At 35.7% G+C, this 23,684-nt stretch overlaps 1 protein-coding gene across 1 annotated transcript in view; it reads right to left on the reverse strand.

Moving 5' to 3' along the window:
* The window catches only part of LOC129218051 (alanine--glyoxylate aminotransferase-like), a 99,754-nt gene that overhangs the window by 55,244 nt on the left and 20,826 nt on the right, over nt 1–23,684 (reverse strand). The window contains exons 4-5 of the mRNA XM_054852235.1: nt 9,459–9,523; nt 8,083–8,183 (exon numbers count right to left, since the gene is read on the reverse strand). Of these exons, the coding sequence (XP_054708210.1) occupies nt 8,083–8,183; nt 9,459–9,523 (166 nt within the window). The remainder of the gene's footprint in view (nt 1–8,082; nt 8,184–9,458; nt 9,524–23,684) is intronic.

Genomic DNA, 23,684 nt, shown 5'->3' on the forward strand with positions numbered 1-23,684 from the left:
CAATATCCCCAACATTTAAAACTCTGAGCTTGAATTTATCCTTCTGTCTGGAATTTTGAGTCACTTGAGCATGTTCCAATGCAGAGTACGCAGACTCATATGCAATTTTTAAATCATTCAAAATTTCAGTTATATAATGAGCAGTGTTCAAAAATTGTGGCTGAATGTCATCCCGGAATGTATCAAAAAACAAAGACAACTCGCGTCCAAAATGCAAAAAATTAGGAGTGTATCCAGTTGAAGAATGCTTAGAAGAATTATATACCGACTGATGAATTGCAATGGCGTTATTTAGGGATACCCTTTTACTTCGTAATGTAAGGAGACTATTCTTGATTGACGTGTTCACTCTTTCAGAAACAGCTTTACAAGCCGGGTGATTAGGAGAAGAATGACAGATTTTAATCCCTAGTGCTTTATTTAAAGTATGAAAAACATCAGAATCAAACAGCCGACCCAAATCAGAGAGCAAAAATGCCATTCTCCCATGAATGGAAATGTAGTTCAACAAATGTTTGGCAACAGTATTGGCAGTTAAGTTACTCAATGGATACAAAGTGAGATGTTTTGAAAAGTGGTCAACAACGGTTAAAATATGCCCAAAATCTTTTATAGGACCCAGAATGTCGACACTCACAAATTCAGCAGGGCGACGAGGAATCCACATATTCTGTAAAGGGGCGGGTTTAGGTGAATAAGGCTTGAATTTAATACATTCGTGACAACTCAACACATAATTTTGCACATCAGAAAACATTCCCTTCCAAAAATACTTTGCAGACACAATTTCATATGTTTTTTTGACACCGATGTGAGACATGTGAGCAATCTTCAAAATTTTACCCTTTAAACTAGACGGAACAACAATTTGAGAAGAAGACTTATTTTGTATGTGCATCAATAACCCAGAAGGCTGTGAAATATAAAAATATTGATAACACTTTGGATGAGCTAAAGAAGCAGAATTTAGGCATGAAACAATTTCCTGGATATTAGTATCGTTCTTTTGAGCAATTAAGAAGGATTCATTAGATACCTCATTTGGTGGGTCTAAAGAAAAATCATTACTATCAATAAGAGCATTAATTTCAGCGAATGGCAAAATTAGGCTCGCCTCCACAATCCACATCCGGATTCATGGCAGGTTCCCGTAAATCAGGATCTGGTGAACGAGAAAAAAAGTCGGCTAAACAATTTAATTTTCCGGGCAAATATTTCTTTTCGAAAGAGTAATGGCTCAGTTCAAGTAACCACCGTGTGGTGACATCGGCTGGTGAAGATGTTTTCCCATACACTACAAGTGGCTCACTATCAGTCATCAAAACAAAGGTACGTCCAAATAGATACGTTTTAAAAGCTGTCACCCCACTGTAAATTGCCAACAGTTCTAATTTTATAGGGGGGTAATTTTTCTCAGACTTCGACAAAGACCTACTGTAATATGAAACAGGCTTCAAAGTACCCTCATGGTCTTGTAATAACACAGCTGCAATGGCTAACCCACTGGCATCAGTGTGCACATAAAAAGGTTCATCCTAATTTGGTAGGGCAACAAATGGTTGAGAGAAAAAAATATTTTGCAGTTTGTCTAAAGCTTCCTGATGAATCTCCTCCCACAAATTTAGCATTCTTTTTTGTTAACGCATTTAATACAGCAGTCAGATGTGCAAATTTTGGACTTAAATTGCGATAAAAACTACAAAGGCCTAAAAAACTCTTAACCTGACGGACAGTTTTAGGAGGAGCAAATTTTGTGATCTTAGCCTCATTAGAGGAAATAGGGGCAATTTTGTTGTGGGAGATATTAAACCCGAGATAGTCAATGTTGTCAGTAAAGAAAACACACTTAGCAGGAGACAAGGTTAAGTTGTACTTGGCTAAAGTGGCAAAGATAGCTTGTAATTTGTGAACCATGTCATCAAAGTTTTGACTCCCAACCAAGTAGTCATCCTGAAATGCAAAAATACCCAAAATTCCCTGACAATTTAGCTCGGCAATTATACGATCAGACAAACATTGAAAAAACGACGAACTTGACTTTAGACCAAAGGGGAGTCTGCAATTTGCAAAGGAGCCAAACTCGGTAGAAAAAGTAATAATATCCTGAAGTTCCTCTGGCAGGGCAATTTGCCAATAAGCAGAGTGAAGGTGTCATCAATGATACTAATGATTTTTGGCATTGGATATGAGGAATTCTCAATAACTGAGTTGAGCAAACGTAAGTCCAACGCCATGCGATACTTTGGAGGAGCTAATGGGTTATTAGGGTCTTTTTTTTACGAACCAGGATCATAGGGCATTGCCAGGAGCTAACATTCCATTTAATAATTCCAGCCTCCTGTAATTCAGCGAGTTCATCTTTTACCTGTTCTTTAAGTGCCTGCGGGATCGGAAAAGGCAAAGTTCGGATTGGGTTTTCATTTCTTAATTAAATAGTTGGTTTAATTACGTCGGTACACCCTAATGCTTTTAACGATTTACTAAATGTAGGATAATTTTTAAGAGCCAAATCTAACAAAATTTCCTTTTTATCATTAGGTAGGTGATCTAACTTAAAATCAGACGGAGAGAGTTCAGCTTTACGAAGAGCTAAAGTTTCCTCCGAAACAGTGATTAAATTACAAAATTGATCTTCAATATTTACAGAAGTATCATTTGGTCTTGAAATTTCAAATTCAGAAAAAGCGGTACCAAAAGCTGCCCCCTTATTAATGTGAATGGGGATATTTCCAACATTTCGGACCAAGTAGAAAATCGTGATGTTTCGACAGATTGAATTGCGGGATGAACTTCCATTGCAGGATGTGACATGTCAGGATCAAAAAAAATTCACAATTTAATTGGGATACATTCTTAACTTTAAGAAATGCAAGTGCAGTTTCACCAGGGGGAACAATTAATTTTTTTTCTAAGTGCACAGGAAAAATTTTATCATTGCAAATTGCATTAACTAATTTTGGCTGACCCTTTAATTCCGTCGGAGTAACCAACGCAGCCTTCATATTGTCAAAAGTGACCATATCATTCCTTGGATCGATTATAACATTGTGCTTTTTCATGAAGTCAAACCCTAAAATACCCTGAAATAAATTTGGCGAAAAATCTGATACATAAAAGGCATGTTTGAAAAAAAAAATTACCCACTTTAAATGAAATTTCAGCACAACAAGCAAAATTAAGAGTTGAATTGATTGTTTGGATGTGAACCCCCCGAGATAAATATCTGCATTTAGTAGCACTCTTAACATCATCAAAAACACATCAGGGAAACAAACAGACAGTCGACCCACTATCTAAGAGTAAAGGTATATTCAAATCACCAAAATTAGCAATAACGATAGGCAGGGTGCAGTTAGTGTATGGATTAAATATGTACTCATGAATCTTTTTTTTATCGGCCTGAGTCGAAAAGGACATTAAAAATTCCCCTACATGCTGTGGAGAGTTTGCCATTGGCTCATTCAAAAATTTGCTTAAGTCGGGATATGTATTTGAATACCTAGGGACATTTTGAGAATTGGTGTCGGAGGGTGGAGTCATGGCATCCCCTATTGATGAACCCCCCTGAAGTTTAAAGACTGCTGAGGAGCAAATTGATTTGGTTGAAAATTTTCCCTAACAGGGTTATGTTGAAAAGGTGGGTCAAATCTTGGCCTATGTAGAAATCGAGGAGCAGAAAATTCAGGTGCCTGATTAATAGGTCTCGGCATACTGGCGTTTGTGGCTAAAAATGCCCGGCACACAGCCATTACATGATTTGGTTTACCACAAAATAAACAGTGAACAGAACTGGGTCGAGTCGATTCATTTGACCGAGAATTTGAAGAGTCAGGTTTATTACTCCGAGAGTTCCACATAGGGCAATCAGACAAAAGGTGGCTTCCCTGTGAGCATATGCGACATGATTTGATAAATTTATCTAAAGTCGCAGTCAAATTTTGGACCTGTTGAGCCAATGCTTCAACTTGTGGGTTTGCACTGCTCTGGCCCTGTGTATGTAAAGCATTAGTCATTGAAAGATGGGATCCCTCAAGCATACAAAAAATTTTGTGGGCTTTGTTAACTAATTCTTGAAATTCAGCAGTATCGCAGTCAATCAATTTATCCTTAAGGCATTTTGGAACAGCCTGAATAAACTGCATACTCTTAATATGAGACAAAGCCTTATCATCCTTCAATTTTGTGTATGCCTGATGAGCCGCTCTTTCGATCCTATGAGCAAGGCTGAGCATATTTTCGCCCTGGACGTGTGTGATGGCCTGAAATTGTGCCAAAGACACAGACGACATCACTGGTAATGAAAAAAATGCACGCAACTTTTCACATGCTTCATGAAATTTTACAATTGCCATACAACTTGGATTTGTTTAAAAATAAAATTGTGCAGACCCCGTGAGTTTAGTTTTCAAAAAAAAAAGGACAGTAGCATCATCCCATCCATTAATCTCTTTCATTTGGCTCACTTGTGACAAAAACCACTCCAAACTTTCAGGATCCCCAGCAAAAGCTGTAATGGGAAAATTTATGGATCTGTTATTGTTGGGCATATTCATCCCGTCGTCGGATTGACTATCATTGGCCATTTTGCCTCGCCTAACAGAATTACTTTCTAATAGTCCAAAAGGTGGTGGAAGTCCACGAGTTCGGAGACTGTAACACCCCTTAGTGGTAGGATCCACGATGCCAAATTAGAGATTACACAATTCAAAAATAGCCCAATTATCGTTAACTGCTCACATGGGTAATTGAAAACCATAAAAACATAATAAACAAATTCTGGCAACAGTAACTCTGTGCATGCAATAACACAAATGTGTGCAAAAAAAAAAACACTTTCAAAACCAAAACTTTCCCCCCATTAATAAATGAAACACAATAATGTTATCATAAAACATACTACACAGCATATCAAAAATACAAAAGATCATATTATGCAATATAACAAAAGAACAATTAAAATCTCAAATATTTTTGCACACATTTATCTCACTAAAAATAATTCCATGCAAGCACCAAAACACTGGTTAAAAGGCACCACTTGTGGTGGAAATGTGGTTAATTCTTTCGAATTTGTTAGAAAACATGAACCACCAACTTAAATTTAAAAAAAAAAAAAAACAAATGAGGAAAAAAATTTAGGCCGATCGTATTTTAAGTGTTTCCGCAAAACTCCAGGACATCTCAATGTTTGGTGCCTACGTGGAACACAGAGAAAAGGTTTGACTTACCCCCATGTAGTGGAGACACAATAAGCACAACTCATTTCGCGTCACATGTGAAAATTTATTCCGATGATCATCACTTACACGACGAATATCAAGATCCTAGGGAGCTCCCGCGGCGTAATCAAAACATGGAAGGGAATATAAAAGATTACAATATGAAAAATTTAGGTAAGTTAAGTTCACAGTTCAGTCTATTGCAGAGAATTACGTTGTCACAGCAGAGGGATGTGCATCGTACATGGGGAGGCTTAAAAAAGGGCGCGACCTGTTGTTGCAGCGAAAGAACTCATCGTAGAGACATCAGCGAGGAAGATGATGTAAAACCCCATGGAGCCGGCCGCTATACCACGGCGATGACGGAGAAATCACCATTACACAGGACGAAAATGGCGCAGCGGGAATCAGAACTAAATTCATGTCGACCGCGCGTACCGCTTTCACTATCCTGGTCTCACCAGCTACAGGTGCATCACCAGTCCTTTCTGATCATATGCAATGATCATCGTGTAAAAAAAGAAAGGGTTTTCATCCGTGCATGATCGGAGCTACTTCCACGTGGAAGCGAACATTTTTCAATCTTTTTTTAGAAAAACTAGATTAAATATAGGATCACATTCGTAACTAAACTATCATTTTTTTAGAGATACAGGGCTCTAAGGCTCCTGTGCAATTATTTTACAATTTACATCCTTTTTTATGCCGATGCATCAAGATTTTGCATCGCAGTCGTCGCCATTGCATACGACTCATTCACAGGTCAAGCGTCCGTGCTCCCAACCAACGCTCCGTCACGTATCACGGCTAGCACACGACTCTCCACGTAAATATTTTGAGACATCCAACTAAAAACCCACGCGGTCGCGTGAAAAACAGATATCCATACGCGGCATCACCTAGCGCAGCGAATGGGAACGCGGGAAAATGACATCACCGAACAAGACCACGCCTACGGCCAATGAGCGAAAAAGGCGGGAGACAACACATCGCGGGAGGAAGAAGGGAAAACATGGTCGCCGAAAACTCGGAAACGACGCCATTAAATAAAAAATCAGAACACATGAAATAAAAACGCGAATCAATGAAAAATATGTGATTACTATATCACAAAAGTGATGGCTTCAAAAGTATAAAAACGGCTTGTAAAAGAAATATTTTTGATAAAATTATTTGAAAATTGCATTTTAGAGTCCTATGATAAACATATCATTAATATCTGTGGACACACAGTTGAAGCAAAAAAAATAATAAACCATCGATTCAGCATTTTATTTTTTGATTCATGAAAGAAAATGGAATTCTACTTAAAAAAAACTTGAAATAAGAGTTCTAATAAAAATAAAAAGACTTTTTATTTGCATCCTAATAAAGCGAAGTTAGTTTGAAAAAGAACAAAACATGATTCTAATATTGGATGTTAAAAGATTGCATTTTTCAAAATGTAGAAATCTAAAGAAAAAAAACGGTAAGTAAAAGAGTTTATTTAAAGTTTATCATCCTTGTTAGCATCGAAAAATCAAACCCAAATAATTTTCTTCCAAAATAACAGTTAAACATTGCTCCACACCCACCGTAAAAACGCAAATATTGACAAGCTAATAAAATGATGAGAATATTTTCTAATCAAGTCATTATAAATGTTTAAACATATAATTTAATGCCAGATGATAAGTGGGGATAATTTTGAAGTTTGTAACCCTATCTGAAGCAATCATATTTTTCCCCCACCCTTACCATCCCTTTGCAATGCTAAGTTCATTTCGCTGATGTATATTATTATTGTTTATTAAATCATGAGCTGGGAGAAAAGTGTTTACCGTTCGCCTTTTCAGAAAAGTTTACAACAACACAGCTGCTAATTAACTTGATAAAACAAACAAACAAAATTATTTAAAACCAAACTTAATTTCAGCTGTTAATTTCTTTTCAAGAAAAAAACAACAAGCATTATATTTATTTGGCAGTAGCAATTATTTAACGCTTGCAGGAGCATCACAAGAGTGCCAATTTTTTTTCTTTTCAAAATTAGAAAATTTTGTATAAGCTGATTCCTCTAATTTGACTTTTAAAAAGGTTAAAAAATTTATCGGTTTTATACACGGAAATATGCGTTATTTTACTTTTAAATTTGCTCTTTCAATAAACAATTTGTGAAAGATCCCTTCTTGTTTATCAGAATTTTGTGAAGGGTCATTTTGATTGATCGGGATTTTGTGAAAGGTCCGTTTTGGTTGATCGTATTTTTGTGAAGGGTTTGTTAACGGACCCAAATATCCTCTGGCCAGACCCTTGCAAAAGTGCAGTTCAAATAAAATATTATAAATCCTATAATAAATACCAATATACGTTTCTCGATAGAAGCAAATATTTTGAATTAAACCTAGCTCACTTTCAAGTCTTGCAGTCATTCAACACAGTTTATATTAAAAATTTTGTTATAATTACTGAGAATTCTGATTCTAAATTATTTTTAAAGCTGACGCTCATGTCGCAATTCAGAATTTTGACAACACTTTTTATGAAAAAAAATTATATCCAAATTTCAATTTTCATATTAAAAATTTAAAAAAAAAATCATATCAAGGAAAACTATTATGCAAAATTTCAAAAGGCTAAAATCAAGACACATTGAGGTTGAAAGAAAAAATACTTGGGGGGGGGGTTGCTTTTTACTTGAAAAGAGAGAGGTATGTCAAATTTCATCCATATCCAAGACAGTGGGTGCTAAAATCCCATTTTTGTGGTTGATTTGACATGGAATGACTCATCTGTTAAGTGTTATTTAAGTTATCCATATTAATAAATGTTCTCAAATATATTAATGTAAAAATGAGAATTTTAAAATAAAGAGCAAATTTACTTTTTGAGAACACCAGCAAACCCATCTAAAGGTTGTAACACTCCAGTACTACTGTCGCCATGACAGAAAAAAGCTGCTTTTGGCAGGAAATTGTTCAAAGCCTAGAACAACAATGTATACCTTCAAAAATCACTTTCAGCATTACATTAGCAATATTCACTGTAGTTACGAATAGTTGCAAAAGTGTAAAAAGTTGTATTATTTACTATATCATTCAGTTCTTGACCAAGTAGACTTTTGCGAAAAAATTATACTGAAATATGTAAGCTGTTTGATCATTTCAAAACAATGAGGACTATGAAAGAATTACCAATGATCCAATGAAGCATAGTGTATCATCCAAAAATTTTAACTTTTAAAATTAAATTGTTAAAATCAAAAATAAAGAGGAGATTAAACCTTTGCACTTTCATAGGCATAGTATTTTTATTTCACTACAATTGTTATCAAATTTGAGCCACCTTTCCAATAGAGCAACCCCTTCTCCCCAGGAGGCTAAGCATCATATTTTTTCAAAAATATCCTTATATACTATCTTTGTAGCCTGTTTTTTGTTCCTACCCAAAATCTTCTTCAATTCTTGATTGATTTCTTTGATTTATACCTCATTTTAAAGCTTATTGAACTAACTAATGACGAAAAATAGACCCATGGTCTTAAAATTATCTTTTCTGTCAAAAAAACCTGTTTGAAATCATCGGATTAAGTTTTTCAGATAAATTTATAAGTTTAACTTGAGCTGCGAGCAACAGTGCTGAATAGCTCGATCGGTAGAGCATTCGTCTGGTAACCAGATGAGCGAGTATTCGGGTCTGCCCTGGACGATCTGCTGAAAACGAAAAATTAGACATATACATCATGCGTTATGTGTGCACATACCACACTATAAGTAGCTTACGTGAGGCAGTGAATTAGACAAGCGGAAAAAGCTGCTTGATGCACCCTGTAAAAATTGGATGTCATTTGGCAGTTTTTTTTTATTTTTGTTTTTCTTTTTAAAGCTTTGGCTCCTGTCAGAAAACTAAAGCACAATGTAAGTCATTTAAATTCCATTTAACAAGACTAATTTCCAAATGAATAGTAATAGTTTTTTTTTCTTTTAATACTTGTACTGTACAATGTTATCTAACAACTACCTAAGTTTTAGTATTGTTTCATGAAATTTGTTAATACAGTAATAACTGCCTTATGGATATAAATATAACTATCATTTTGATGAAATTACAATACAAAAAATTCCTTAAAAAAAGCAGGCTTTTTCAAAGAAAAGTCAGCTTTTTTAAAAGGTTTTAAACAAAAAAAAACAGCTAGTTTTTTTTTTTTTTTTAAATCTGACAGACCTGATCAATAGCATTAAAAAGATAACTAAAATGTACCTTCTCTAATTCATTTACACTAAGGATATCACCACTTTCAATGCTTAATTGGTAACAATCAGCACCTATTTATAAAAAAAAAAACATGCATATGTTTTAATTGATGGATATGGATTCTTAAGTCCCCATCTTTGATATATTTATGCACTCATATTAGTACTAAACTGAGTAACTAAATATAAAACTCAAAGCAAAACACACACACAATTATCAGAGTAGTATAGTCAGCTCTCTTGGTTTCGCCAACTTAAAATCCCTTGAAATGTCTAAAGTCGACACACGATTTGAGATATTAACAACTAAACTAGCTATTACAAATTCTTACTTAAAATTTATTTTTATCTTTAATTTTTATAAAAATGATTAGAATGATGGTATAAAATTTTAAACTCAGGGAGTATGGAAAGTAATCATCATACAAAAAACTGCTCACCAAGTTTCATATTCTAAATTTTACTAAAAATTGTACATTTTTCTCACAACATACATGAGATTGCTGAAAAGAAACGAGCTGATGTGTGCATCACATGACTTCCTTTTACTCCAATTTAATGTCATTTCCCCATTATTTGCTATTTTAATGTGATTCAATATTTATTCTCTAAATATCACCAACAATGGCCAAATTGAAACCAAAAAAAAAAAAACTCCGCCAAATTTGTCGCCAAGTTGGCGACAAAACTTGGCGACCAAAAGACTGGCGATATATCGCCAAGTGTCCGACAAATTATAACGCCACTTGAGTTTACATCGAAATTAACAATGATTTCCCCCCAAAAAGGTGCAAAAGACCCCCTTAGGAACATCCGAAAGCAACCAAAAGGGGAGGTGCACAACTAGACCCCACTACGAGTCTATGTACCAAATTTCAACTTTCTAGGGCATACCATTTTTGAGTTATGCGAGATACATACGCACATACGCACATACACACATACGCACATACATACAGACGTCACGAGAAAAGTCGTTGTAATTACCTCGGTGATGGTCAAAATGGATATTTCGCGTGTCTATACATTCTTAGGCACTTTTCCGCATGTGGTCGAATCGAAAAAAAAACTCAACATTCATTTGGGGGTGAGCAAAATGGAAATTAAGGGCGATTTTTGAGTAAAAATTTTTTCGCGAATACAATACTTCCTTTTTTGTAAAAGGAAGTAAAAATGAGAGCAGTAAATATGGAAATTTAAAAACAGAAAAACATACAAAATGTTTAAGTCATACATTTAAATCTGTTTGAAATTTTCATGGGAGACCAAATTCACAGTAGAATTCAAAGTACTTTAACAAAGATATTATGCAGGGTGGCTTCTTGAAACCAGTGAAAAATAAGAAATAAATGGCTTTTGTAATTATCTATCCTCTCCTATTGTAATTTTTTTTTTCTTCAAATTCTTCAAAAAATATTTACCAAATTTGATGTGGGAGATCATAGCATATAAGTGTTTAGAGAAAGATTTAATTTCATTGCTGAAAACATAATCAGGGTTGCCAACCTCAAAAAAAAATAAATAAAATCTGGAAATATTTTTTTTAATCAAAAATCTGTTTTTTGTTTTTTGGCAACATTAAGTTTTTTTTTTTTTTTTCAATCTTTTCATGTGCAAAGCAAGATAGCTTCTGGTGATAAAAGCACTAAAGACGAGAATTCTGTTATTCAAAAAAGTGTGGTAAATTCATAAATATTTAGTGAGGCAAAGGAAAAGAAAAATACAGTTTTTAGTCTTTCAATGCAAGTTGCCTAATAGAAGACACTTTTGATATGCTCCAAAATCAGTTATCAACTTCTCCAACATAACAAAACAAATGAAACAGTCAAAAAATATGAATATTCATTTAATAACATTCAGCTCAATTGCATAGGTCCCAACAAGAAAAATTACAGTGCCCGCCACTAACAAAATCACTGGATTATAAAATCAGCCGGTTTATAAAATCAAATCTGGAAGAACAGAATCATTACTATATCAAAATATGTTAGAGTTATCCTTTAATAAAATCATCCTCGCCGTTTTATAAAATCAAAATTTTAGAGAGCATATGCCAATTCTTCTCTGAATAGAACCAGGAATTTTTTTTTTCTTTCAAGATTTAAAACAGTGCAGCACTAATAAAATAACAAATTCACATAAACAAAAACGGAAAAAAAAAGGTGAAGGTTGTACGTTTTTTTTTCTTGGGGGAGTTAGTTGAATGAAAAAAAAAAAGAAGAATGAAGCAGCCACAAGAGAACTGTTTCAGAGCCATATATTTAGCAGCCTGTTTCCACTTCGCATATCTGTTTCGACTTGCAGCCAGGCCACTGAGTTTCAATCAGTTCGTGCACATTCAGCTATCTACAGGGGTTGACAGTTCATTTTTACAATTAAATTAAAATTGTTAGCTAGCAAGTCGTGATGACTTGAGTGTGAAAGATTAATCCGAAATTTTGAATAAGTATGACAAGTTTCCTAAATGTAGTTAGTGTGATGTTGCAATTAAATTAGGGATTTCTCAATCTTTACTTTCAAATTCTCTTACTCAAACAACAATAAGTCAATATTTTAAGACCCTTGTGAAATTTTAAAAATGTACCTTATGTAAGTTAAAATATCAACTGTATTTTGCAACTGAACTAAAATAATACAATACAACTAGACTAAAAATAAAATACAACTACCGTATTTTCGGGAATAAGCGCCGCACCCGGTGTATGCGCCGCATCGTAATATTTTCTACCCCAAAAAATAATTTAATATAAGCGCCGCACCCGGTATAAGCGCCGCTCCCGCCATTAAACAACTTAAAAGCACAGTTAGTAGTAAAAAAAGGCTGGAATGAAATGTAAATAAAAGAAATATTTTTAATTAACCTAACAATAGAAATTTTTACTATTAATATAATCTAAATACCTGGGGAGGAGACATTGGTTGGTTATCCAGATCGCGGGACGCGGACCCATCTCCTCATAGCGCTCCACGTTTTTTTAAGTGGTCGGCGCCACTATAGGCACGCTTTGATCAGTGGGTCGCATCCACTATAGGCACGCTTTGGTAAGTGGGTCGCATCCACTACGAATCGGCGATTCAGAATCCGTCGAATTCACTCTCTGTTGGCATAATTAAAGTTAAGTTTAAAATCCAAAGGTTAAGATATTTAAACTAAGCCAACATTAACTGGCCGTGTAATGTCAAGTTGGAGACAAGCAAAAAAACATGTTTCAGAAAAATACATTTATTAAATATGACTAGAATTTTTATAACATCCCCATAAAATAACACCCCCAAAATATCATAACAAAAGTGGTTCCAGTAAATAAAGGAAAAATGTCACCAATATGTCGATGTAGTCGCTGGCCAGTCCGAAGGATCAACTTGAAGCAACACAAAAGGTCCCCCCGGATCACACTTCAGGAACGTCCGTAATGGGAAGGCAACATTAGACAGTTCGTAGATCGGTGAACATCTCAGGTAGACATATAGGAACTCACTTCCCCGGCAATATTAATTGGCCGGACACAACACAAGTGTTTCTTCACCTGGACTCATACTAATTCCAGGACTTGGAAGATTTAGATTTACACACCACAAAAAAACCCCGCTAGCATCGCGGGGAAACCCCCCCCCCCACACGTGAGCCGGACTAGGCTTCACGATCAAAACAACTGGGGATCGTTGAGAGAAGCGAGAGACTGCCCAGAGTGCTGCCACTCGCCACAATATATATGTTTTATCAGCCAATGAGATTCCATGCCTCGATGACGTCACCACACTAACTTCTACTTCAACCATCACTCATTTGTTTATTCCACTGCCGCGAATATTCGTACTCCTCTCCATAGCACGTGCGGTCGACAAGTGGAATTAATTCGAATCAATCAGCTGACAACTCAACTTTTTCTGAATCGACACATCGGGACATGCAATCTTCAATGGTTTCAGTAAACAGTCGCCATTAATTATGGCGTGGGGGAATTGTCGATTGAAGTGTTAGCACCAACTAGTTGACAAGTTCTACTTTTACCAGACTGGGCTTAAAGTAGGTACATTTAACTTTAAATTATTTTCTTTAAATTATCGGCTGTGGACCGAGAAAAAAAATAAAATAAAATAATATTTTATGCCAACACTCTCCTCGCTGTCCGACGCAAACAGCCCCAAGAAGCCTTCATCTAACTCCGGACTATTTTCTCCATCGTCGGAATCGCCATCTTCCTCTGCTACATCCGGGACTGGGGGAATTATTCCTGGCTGCGCGAAGCCGGAAATGATGGTGCTAGGCTTCACAGCATTCCAAGCTGCATCCACCCACTTGGCCACTTCTCCGAACGACGCTTTCCTGAGGTTGCCGCCCTTCGTGTAGTCGTGAAGACCGTTTGCCATCCATGACTCCCATTGTTGCCGCATGTGGCACTTGAAGGCATGATTGGGAGCCAAATCCAACGGCTGTAATTTCTTTGTCAGCCCCCCCCCCCCCCCCCCGGATGACGGCTAGGGAAGCCGAACATGTCCGAGCGCCCTCCTTCACAGCGTCGGTCTTGTGCGCCGCCATGGAGTTGAAAATTAGCATGCCACTCGGCTGGAAGAAAGAGCCTTTTCTCTTGCGCCTAATTTCGTTGAGTCAGTCCTGATAGACATCGGTAAACGATATTTATCCGCGTTCTCATTCCTAATGTAATGTAATATAAAATTTACTTTATTCAAATTAAATTAACTTCTCAACTCTTTCGGAACGTGTAAAGTTTCAGTTTTAGGTTGGCATCCTTTGATGCCCAATCATATGCAAATGAGGCAAGTATAAATAGTGAACGATTCCAATGGTTCTCTCTCTCTCTTTTGTGTTCGTCAGCCTCTTGTGAGTTAGGTCCGATAGGTGTTGGGGAGTTGCGAACTCCGCCTCCACTTATGGCCAGGGTTTATTCTTATAAACTTATTTTGTTAGTTTATTTATTTTAGTTTCTATGGACCAATAAATTTTTGGTAAGATTTTAAACAAGTTTCCAATGTTCATTTCTTCACATTAACATTTGATTCTGCACCTTCCACTGTGTGATATTATCTCTGCTTGTATAAGCATGTAACATTGTTGACTGACTTACGAAATTTAGCCTTTCGGCTTTTCGTTTAAACATCGTAAGTTATCATAAGGGTTATGGGCCCAGCCCTACCCAATTGTATCATAATAATTACGTGTTCAGTATCATGAGTAATATAAATGTATTAAGATGTTTTCGAATTGTCAGCAGAGTAGAGTATTAGACTTCGTGTTTTTGTGATGAAATGGAATGTTGTAACTGACTTGTCTTTTTGCTGAATCGGTAGATGACAAGTGTTTGGAAATCTTTTCAAATTGTTTTCCCCGCATCGGCATTGAATGAAAACTGTGAAAATAGAAGTTTTTCTTTTACTTTTTGGAAATTTGTATCGAATCTTTAAGCCATGTGTAGTGTAAACTTTTCTCAGACGTTTCGTTTGCATTTTATGGGGGGATATAGTTGGTTTGGTGTTAGGCAGAATAGTGGCTGCTAAATTCAGCGGAAGACCTGGACTTGTTCCAGGGGGGAAGCTGTAACAGTTGCACTTTTTAGGTTTTTTTTCGGGGATATTTTGAGATTTTGTTGGTTGTTTTTTTTTTTTGAAATTAGGTTTTTTTTATTTATTTATTTTTTTTTTTGGCGTTTTTCATGTTCTTATCAATCATGGCATCCCAGAGTGTTCCTATCGAAAAATTAAGGTCTGACAACTATGTGAGTTGGCCATCGGATATTAAATTTGTCATAATGGAACAAGGTCTGTGGAAGATTGTAAATGGCATTGAAAAAGAACCTTTTTCTAATGATGAAAAAAGGCTACTGAGCAAGAGATTCGTAATTTTCAAAATCGACAAGATGTGGCCCTATCCATAATTTATTTAAATTTGGAGAAAAATTTCAAAAAGATAATCGAAAATCAGGTTAACGCGGCCGATGCCTGGAAGGCTTTGAAAGATCACTTCTTTCCTGACAATCGTTGTCAGCATATGACATTGTTTTCGGAATTATCCCAATGTCGTATAAAAGAGGAAGAGTCGATAAATCTTTTCGCTGCACGTACTCGGCAAATTTTCGAAAGAATTAATGCTATAGACGCGAATTTCTCTGAAAATTATTTGATTTTTCAAATTTTGCGTCATTTGCCCTCAGAATTTGACAATATTTGTCAAGTTATTCTTAGAACTACTGCACAGGAATTCACATTTAATAAAGTAGTCAGCGAACTTATTGCCGAGGAATCGCGAATTCGACTAAAAGATGAGGATGATAAAATTATCGGCAGGGTTAACTTTGTAAAGAAACTGGGTAACTTTGACAAGAAAGGAGTAAAAGGGAAACTAGTTTGTTTTAATTGTAATAAACCCGGCTATAAGAGTGTTGACAAGGACCTCGAACAACGAAACAGAAAGTCAAGATCACCAATCCGGAATAAGAGGAAGGCGAGCAAGAAAACTGCAAGGTGCAGTTCCCCATCAGTGGAAAAGGAAGCGTGTAAGTACCAGAACTTTTTCATTTCCGAAGTACATCTAAATGAAGTATCAGAAGACCCAGATGAATTTATTTTCGACACTGGTTCCACCCATCATTTCGTCAACATTCATAGTACTTTTGAGGACTTTAAACCATTGCGAAACAAAGAAATGGCTGTAGCCGTTAGAAATGAAACTTTCCCCATTTTGGGGATGGGAACTGTGAAATTAAAGTTTGATGATACTATCATTGTTTTAAAAGATGTAATGTACTCTCCTAATCTGCGTCAAAATTTGTTATCGGGTACTAAATTCAATAAGGGGGGTGCTAAGTTTGAAGGGGGAAACGGCTCCGTGGCGATATCTGGTCGAAATGGATTTATATTTAGAGCAATTTTAAGAAATGGCATTTATTTTGTAAAACCTCAAATTTTGTATAATAAATCGTATCAAGAAAATATAAAACCAAATAAAAGTAATGATCATTTCGAAAATGAGAAAATTGAATGCTCTAATGTAGAAAAATTAGAATTGTGGCATAGAAGGCTGGCACATATTAACACCGATAGTATCAGAAAGAGCGGTGAATTTGAGTGTGTCCATGGCCTGCCTAAATTCAAAAATGTAAAAATAGATTGTGAAAATTGTAAAATTGGTAAATTTAAACGTGTTTCATTTAAACCAATAGGTAAAATACGGTCCAAGTGTCCCCTCGAATTACTTCATGCTGATGTGTGGGGTCCATGTAATATTAAGGGAAATAAGGGGGAACGTTTTTATTTATCAATCATTGATGATTTTTCACGTAAATCTGCTTTGTATCCAATTAGTGAAAAGAACAAAGTACCAGAAACTTTCATAAGGCACATAAAGCGTGCTGAAAGATTTTTAAATCTCAAAGTAAAAGCTGTTAGAACTGACAACGGGGGAGAATTCGTAAATAAAGTTTTTGACAATTATTGTTTGGATAACGGTATAAAACATGAGTTAACCAATATTTTCAGTCCAGAGATGAATGGTTTGGCCGAAGTGTACAATCGCTCCGCCGCTAATGATGCAACAGTATTATTGGAAGAAAGCGGGCTAAGTAAAAGATTTTGGCCGGATGCTATGCTTTATTTCAATTAAACTTGGAATAGGATTTGTCACTCAGGACAAACTAAAACACCTTTTGAGTTATATGGTGGACGTAAGCCAAGTGCTAGGCACGTCAAACCTTTCGGTGTTTTGTGTTATCTTGGAACACCCCGTCAGCAGAGACATAAACTTGATGTTAAAGTCAAAAAAGGTATATTTTTGGGCTATTCATTTAACACTAAGGGTTTTCGTATCTGGATTCCCGAAAGCGGAAAAATTTTTGAAAGTATAAATGTAAATTTTAATGAAAATGTTTATTACAAAGAAACTTTTTAAAATATATCAGAGAGTGATTCTAGTGGAGCTGTGCTGGGTCCCTGTCTCAAATGGTCAAATATTCAATCAGATTCTGAAAATTCAGAAAATGAATCGAATTCCGAATCGGATAACGGAAGTGAAAGCCCGAGTACGCCGTCTAAATTCTTATCTTCTGATGAGAGTGAAAGCGAGACGAGCGGGGATGAATCAGATTCGAATTCTGACTTGAGTGAAAATGGGGAAAACCCAACACGCGCCCAGCTGCGTGAAACAGAATGGGTGAGGAAAGCAATCCCAAGGTCAGATAAATCTCCTACTGATATTTATTTTTATGAGAAACATTCTTCTAAACAATTGCGTTCTTTAAATGATGTTGAAAAATATTGTTCTATAAATGCTATTTTGTTTAAGCCACATTTATTTGATTTTAATGGTAAAAATCTATATCAAAGTGAAATTTCTGATCAAACTGTTCATTTAAATTCATGTAACTTATGACTAGATGATGAAATTGTAATTCCTAAGAATTACAAACAGGTTCTTAAATCCAAGCAAAAGGACCAGTGGTTAGATTCAATGAGGGATGAATTAGAGGTTATGCATTCTAGAAAAGTGTGGGATTTAACATCTTTGCCTGCAAATGAAAAACCAATCAGATCAAGATGGGTTTTCAATGTTAAAAGAGATGAATCAGGAAAAATTGTTAGGTATCATGGGAGACTTTTTGCTCAGGGATATGCACAATCCCCTGAATCGTACGATCAGACTTTTAGTCCGACGATTCATTTTTCATTGGTTCTATTTTTCTTTTCTTTGAAAATATCAGAAGGTTGGTTCAATTTGCAGTGCGATGTAAAAAATGCTTATTTATATGCACCTCTAAAAGAATGCATCTTTATGAGACAACCACCGGGTTTTGCAATAGAAGGGAAAGAAAATCTAGTTTGTAAGCTTAACAAAGCAATTTACGGATTGCACCAGAGTGGCCGTATGTGGTTTTTGGAGATAAACAGTGTTTTATTGAAAATTGGTTTTCAGAAATTTGAAGAATGTAATTGTGTTTATATTTGTAATCCATGTGTCATTTTATTGTTGTATGTTGACGATATTGTTTTGCTCGCATGGAAAGATAAGAATTTAAATCATGTTTTAAATTTACTTAGGAAAAATTTTGACTTAAAAGTTCTCGGAAAAACGAAAAAACTGTTAGGTGTTGAATTTGAAAGAACTGAAAATGGTTTGAATTTGTTTCAAACGAAATATATCATTGAAGTTTTTGAAAAGTTCAAACATTTTAATTTTCCGGTTTCATCATTGCCCATTTGTAAAGGTACTGTTTTTTCGAAATCGAATTGTCCTAATACAGAAAATGAAAAATTTGAAATGTCAAAGATTCCTTATTGTAATTTGTTGGGTTGTCTTTCTTTCATTGCGAGCAGAACGAGACCGGACATTTGTTATGCGGTCAATATCTTCAGTCAATTTCAAAGCAATCCTGGTGTCATTCATTGGAACGGTCTTTTAAAACTTCTGGGTTATGTTTTTCAAACAAAAGATTTAAAACTTATATTAAATTGTAATAGAACCCAATTAATAGCTTTTTCTGACGCCGATTATGCAGCTAATCGAGATGATCGAACTTCACTCGGGGGGGGGGGGGGGGGGGGGGCAGTTAATTTTGTTGGATAATGTGCCGATTGAAAGGCGAACCTTCAAGGAACGTTGTATTAGCCTTTCCACGATGGAAAGTGAATTTGTGGCCCTTTGTGAAGTGTCTAAAGAGCTTATGTGGTTTGACCGTGTATTAAACGAATGTTTACGCTGGGGAATTGTTAGAAAAAGTAAAATTAAATCTGTAATGTACGTTGATAATCAATCGGCCATTGACTTTGTTAAATCTCCGATTGAAAATCACTATACAAAACATGTTGATGTAAAATTATTTTTTGTTCGTGATTTGATTCAACGGGACATTTTTACCGTAAAACATGTAGGTAGTAAATCCAACAAGGCCGATATTTTTACGAAGCAGCAGACCCGTTTTGAACTGAATCGTTTTTGTGAACAAATATTTCGTTAATTATTATAGTATTAAATTGTTTAGTATAATAAATATAATGGGGTATTAAAGTATAAATATTTTTGTAACAACTGAAATTCTTTTTCAAATTTCTCGTTCGTTTAATCTTTGAGATGGAGGAATTTGATTCAATGACAAGAGTTTATCTTTAGAAACTTAGCATTTTAAATGATTTTGTCATTGTGAAAAAAAATTTTTTTTTGTCAAATCATTGTGCCCATCTTTTTCAAAGATACAGTTTCGAGTATTTTTGTCAATTACAGTTTGACAAGATAGTTTGAAGTGGAAATGTTAATCTTGGACTTACTACTAGTTCCTTGGACTTTGAATCATCTATAGGCAAGAAGGACCTTTTTGAGAAAGGACTTCAATCAAATAAGCGGTGATGCATTGAGCTGCAGCTGCTGATGGATGATGTATTATGATGGATATATATCCATATTTGTTTATTGTTGAATTGTTAAATTTTTGTAAAAGATTAAGCCTGGCCCTTTGTGGATTTTTTTGGGTTATACTTGAATCTATTAAAATTGTATAAAAATTCAAAGTTTAATAACATTACTGAATGAGAAGGGGGGATATGATAGACATCGGTAAACGATATTTATCCGCGTTCTCATTCCTAATGTAATGTAATATAAAATTTACATTATTCAAATTAAATTAACTTCTCAACTCTTTCGGAACGTGTAAAGTTTCAGTTTTAGGTTGGCATCCTTTGATGCCCAATCATATGCAAATGAGGCAAGTATAAATAGTGAACGATTCCAATGGTTCTCTCTCTCTCTTTTGTGTTCGTCAGCCTCTTGTGAGTTAGGTCCGATAGGTGTTGGGGAGTTGCGATCTCCGCCTCCACTTATGGCCAGGGTTTATTCTTATAAACTTATTTTGTTAGTTTATTTATTTTAGTTTCTACGGACCAATAAATTTTTGGTAAGATTTTAAACAAGTTTCCAATGTTCATTTCTTCACATTAACATTTGATTCTGCACCTTCCACTGTGTGATATTATCTCTGCTTGTATAAGCATGTAACATTGTTGACTGACTTACGAAATTTAGCGTTTCGGCTTTTCGTTTAAACATCGTAAGTTATCAAGTCTAACATCAGAGGCTCATTCATCCAGCCCTTCTCGTTGCAGTGTATAATGAGGGTCGATGGGAAGGTGTCCTTGGGGAGCATATTTCGCTTAAAGATAAGCATAGGTTTTAACTTCTCCCCGCTGGCCGTACATGCTAAAACACAGGTAAACGAAGTCTTTTCGTTTCCTGTGGTCGTAATGGGGACGCTCCTTTCCCCAGCAGAAGTTACTGTTCTTGTCGGCGGGCTGTCGAATGTCAAGGGGACTTCATCCATGTTCACAAGTTGTGATGGCAGGAAGTTCTTTTCAATCTTCAGCCTTTCGACGTAGGCCAGAAACTTCTGCTTCTTTTCCTCCCAATCGGCCGGAAGGCTTTGCCCCACAGTTGTCCGGAACCTGACAGACAATTTGTTTCTCTTCATGAAGCGGAAGCACCAATTCGCATTGCCTTTGAAATTGGCGATGCTCATGTTCGCAGCGATGTTCCGGGCCTGAATTCGGACCCGAACAGTTGTAACGAAGAGTCCTTTTGAACGCTGCTCCAAGATCCACTTTTTGAGGTCTCGCTCCAACTCCGGCCAGTGAGCTGCTCGTCCCCGTCTAGCACGTTTTGCCTTCGGCATTGCTTCGATAGTGGACTTTTATGTCCTCCAACGGCGAACGCATCTCTCATCGATTCCAAATTCTCTGGCCGCAGGACGATTTCCTATTCATAGGCGTCGGAACCGGGGGAGCTAGGGGAGCTTGAGCTCCCACTGGAATATTTCAAACCGGCTCAGCTCCCCCGGAAAATTCTAGCATTGCAGCTTATTGCCGTACATTGATTTCCTCAAACCCGATTTCAAAAATGTGATCTGCCTTTTCTGGGAATTTCGGAATTTCCACCCAATAAGCAACAAAAGCAGGGGGCAGACGGAGTGGTCAGTGCACTTGAATTCACCTTCACCCTTTTTTTTTACTGTTAAAATATCTCTTGATTCCAGAAATGCGGAAAAGTGGGCTCTACCCCCGCGGCCAGCGAAAATCAGTACCAGTACCAATATGGATTTGCTCCCACCTTGAGCTCGTGTTTCGGCTTTCGAGAGCGGCATTGCAGTTCAGTTCATATTTTTATTGGTTTTGCACGCGGTTCATTTGTCCAATGCGGTGGCGAATCCAGAATTTTATTCTGGGGGCGGCTGAGGTAGTTAAAATTCTTGCTGAGGTCTCCTTGTCATTACCAAAGTTTATCGATGTAAACGAAAGTGTTCTGTATCATTATCTGCTATCTAGGGGTGTTAATGGCTAATGAATCTTTCTGAGTTAAATTTGAAATTATCTGAAATTTAGTATTCAGTGTTAAAATTCTAAATTTTAAATGTATATCCAAAGTTTTTTCATTTGTTTAGACATATTTGTTATGCAATTTGAAGGCAAAATTTTCAATTCTTGTTAAGGATGCAAAACAATTACGCTGACAAGGTGATGTAAATGAAATAGAAGAAAGAAAAGCTGAAAGATGTTAAACAAATAGTGAAAAACAGCGAGAAAGAAGACAAAATTTTAAGAATTGATATTAAACACGAAAATTAAAGAGAGAGAAAGAAAGAAAAACAAGTAGCTATTATACCTACACTTTTTTCTCCTTTCCTTCTTTCAGTGAGTAAATGTATAAATATTTAGAACAGGTAGGGAAAAAGTTCAGAAATTTGAAGGGAAATTTCGGAAAACTAACACTCCTGTATCTGTCACTATCGCAAATTTGTGTATCAACCTTAAGAAGAGTGAAAACAAATTAATTGATAAAGATAGAATGGATGTAGGATATTATATATATATTTTTTAACATTAAGATGCATAGACAGAGGGTGAAAGAATTTATTTCTGGTATGGGGGTGGCTGCAGCCTCATAGCCCCCCTGGATTCGCCATGAGTCCAATGATCACAAAAAGAGATAATAATGAGCCAGTTTGGCATTTAAATATGAATAACATGGAAGGTGTTCCAGACATGACTGAAAAAAGGTTACTAAGATTGTTTGTACTTGTTCAAATAATGTTGAACTTGTTCAAATAATTTCAACTTTCCAAAAACTTACAGTGGCTCCCAAAAGTATTCGTACACTTACGATTTTCAATGAAATACGCCATTATCGATTCGTTAAAATTAATATTTTGGAACGGGTATTTAGTTATAAGATCTATGATTTATTTTTTAACAAAACTACATGAAAATTGTTAATAACATAATAAAACTTGATTTTTAAGAAATCAATAATCAAAAAGTGCCAGAAACTTGATCTCATCAAAGTCTTCGTACACTTTGAAAAAATGTCAAAAAACTAGTAAATAATCTAACTTTTTACTAAGTTATTATTTAGTAGAATATCATGCAGTATCAGCAACAGCTTTTAAACGTCTGGGAATAGATTTCATTGTTTTTTTTTTTTTTCTTTCATTCTTTTTTGAACAATTTCTGAGTAAGTGTTCAGCCACACTTCGAGTCTTACTGTTTCTAATTCGTTTTCCGTTTCAATAGTGTATTTTCGTAATATATCCACCAGATATCTCCAAATATGTTCTATTAAGTTTAAATATGGCGATTGAGGAGATATTTCTAAGCTTAATGACAATATTTGAGGCACCAAACGCAAACGTGTGCTTCTTATCGTTATCTTGATTAAAAAAAACAGAGTTGTTTCCGATTGCCAAATTTTGGGCTAATAATTTAAAATTGTTTTTAAAAATATTTCACTGAACAGCATGATTCATCGAAAAATTTCAAACTTCCAAGTCCTGCACCCTCAAACAAGAACACCTTCACTGTCCTGATTAACTGATCCCAACTAAGTTCTTTAGATTTAATTTCTCATTTTTTTTTTCTATTTACAATTATGCAACAATTTAACCCAAAATGTTGAATTTATTTTTATTTTTAAGTAAGACGTTGTTCCAAAATGTTTTGAGCTTATTTATCATTGATTTTACGGCGGAAAACGTCAGCTTTCTGTTTTTGTATACACACAACTACCCACACACTCATGCCTACACACACATACACATTCCCCCTACCACAAACACTCATACACACAACTACCCACACACTCATGCCTACACACAGACGCAAACACATATTCCTACGCACACACATACACATTCCCCCCCCACCACAAACACTCATACATATATGCCTACACACATACACATTC

Source organism: Uloborus diversus, chromosome 3 (assembly GCF_026930045.1).
Source record: "Uloborus diversus isolate 005 chromosome 3, Udiv.v.3.1, whole genome shotgun sequence".
NCBI lineage: Eukaryota > Metazoa > Arthropoda > Arachnida > Araneae > Uloboridae > Uloborus > Uloborus diversus.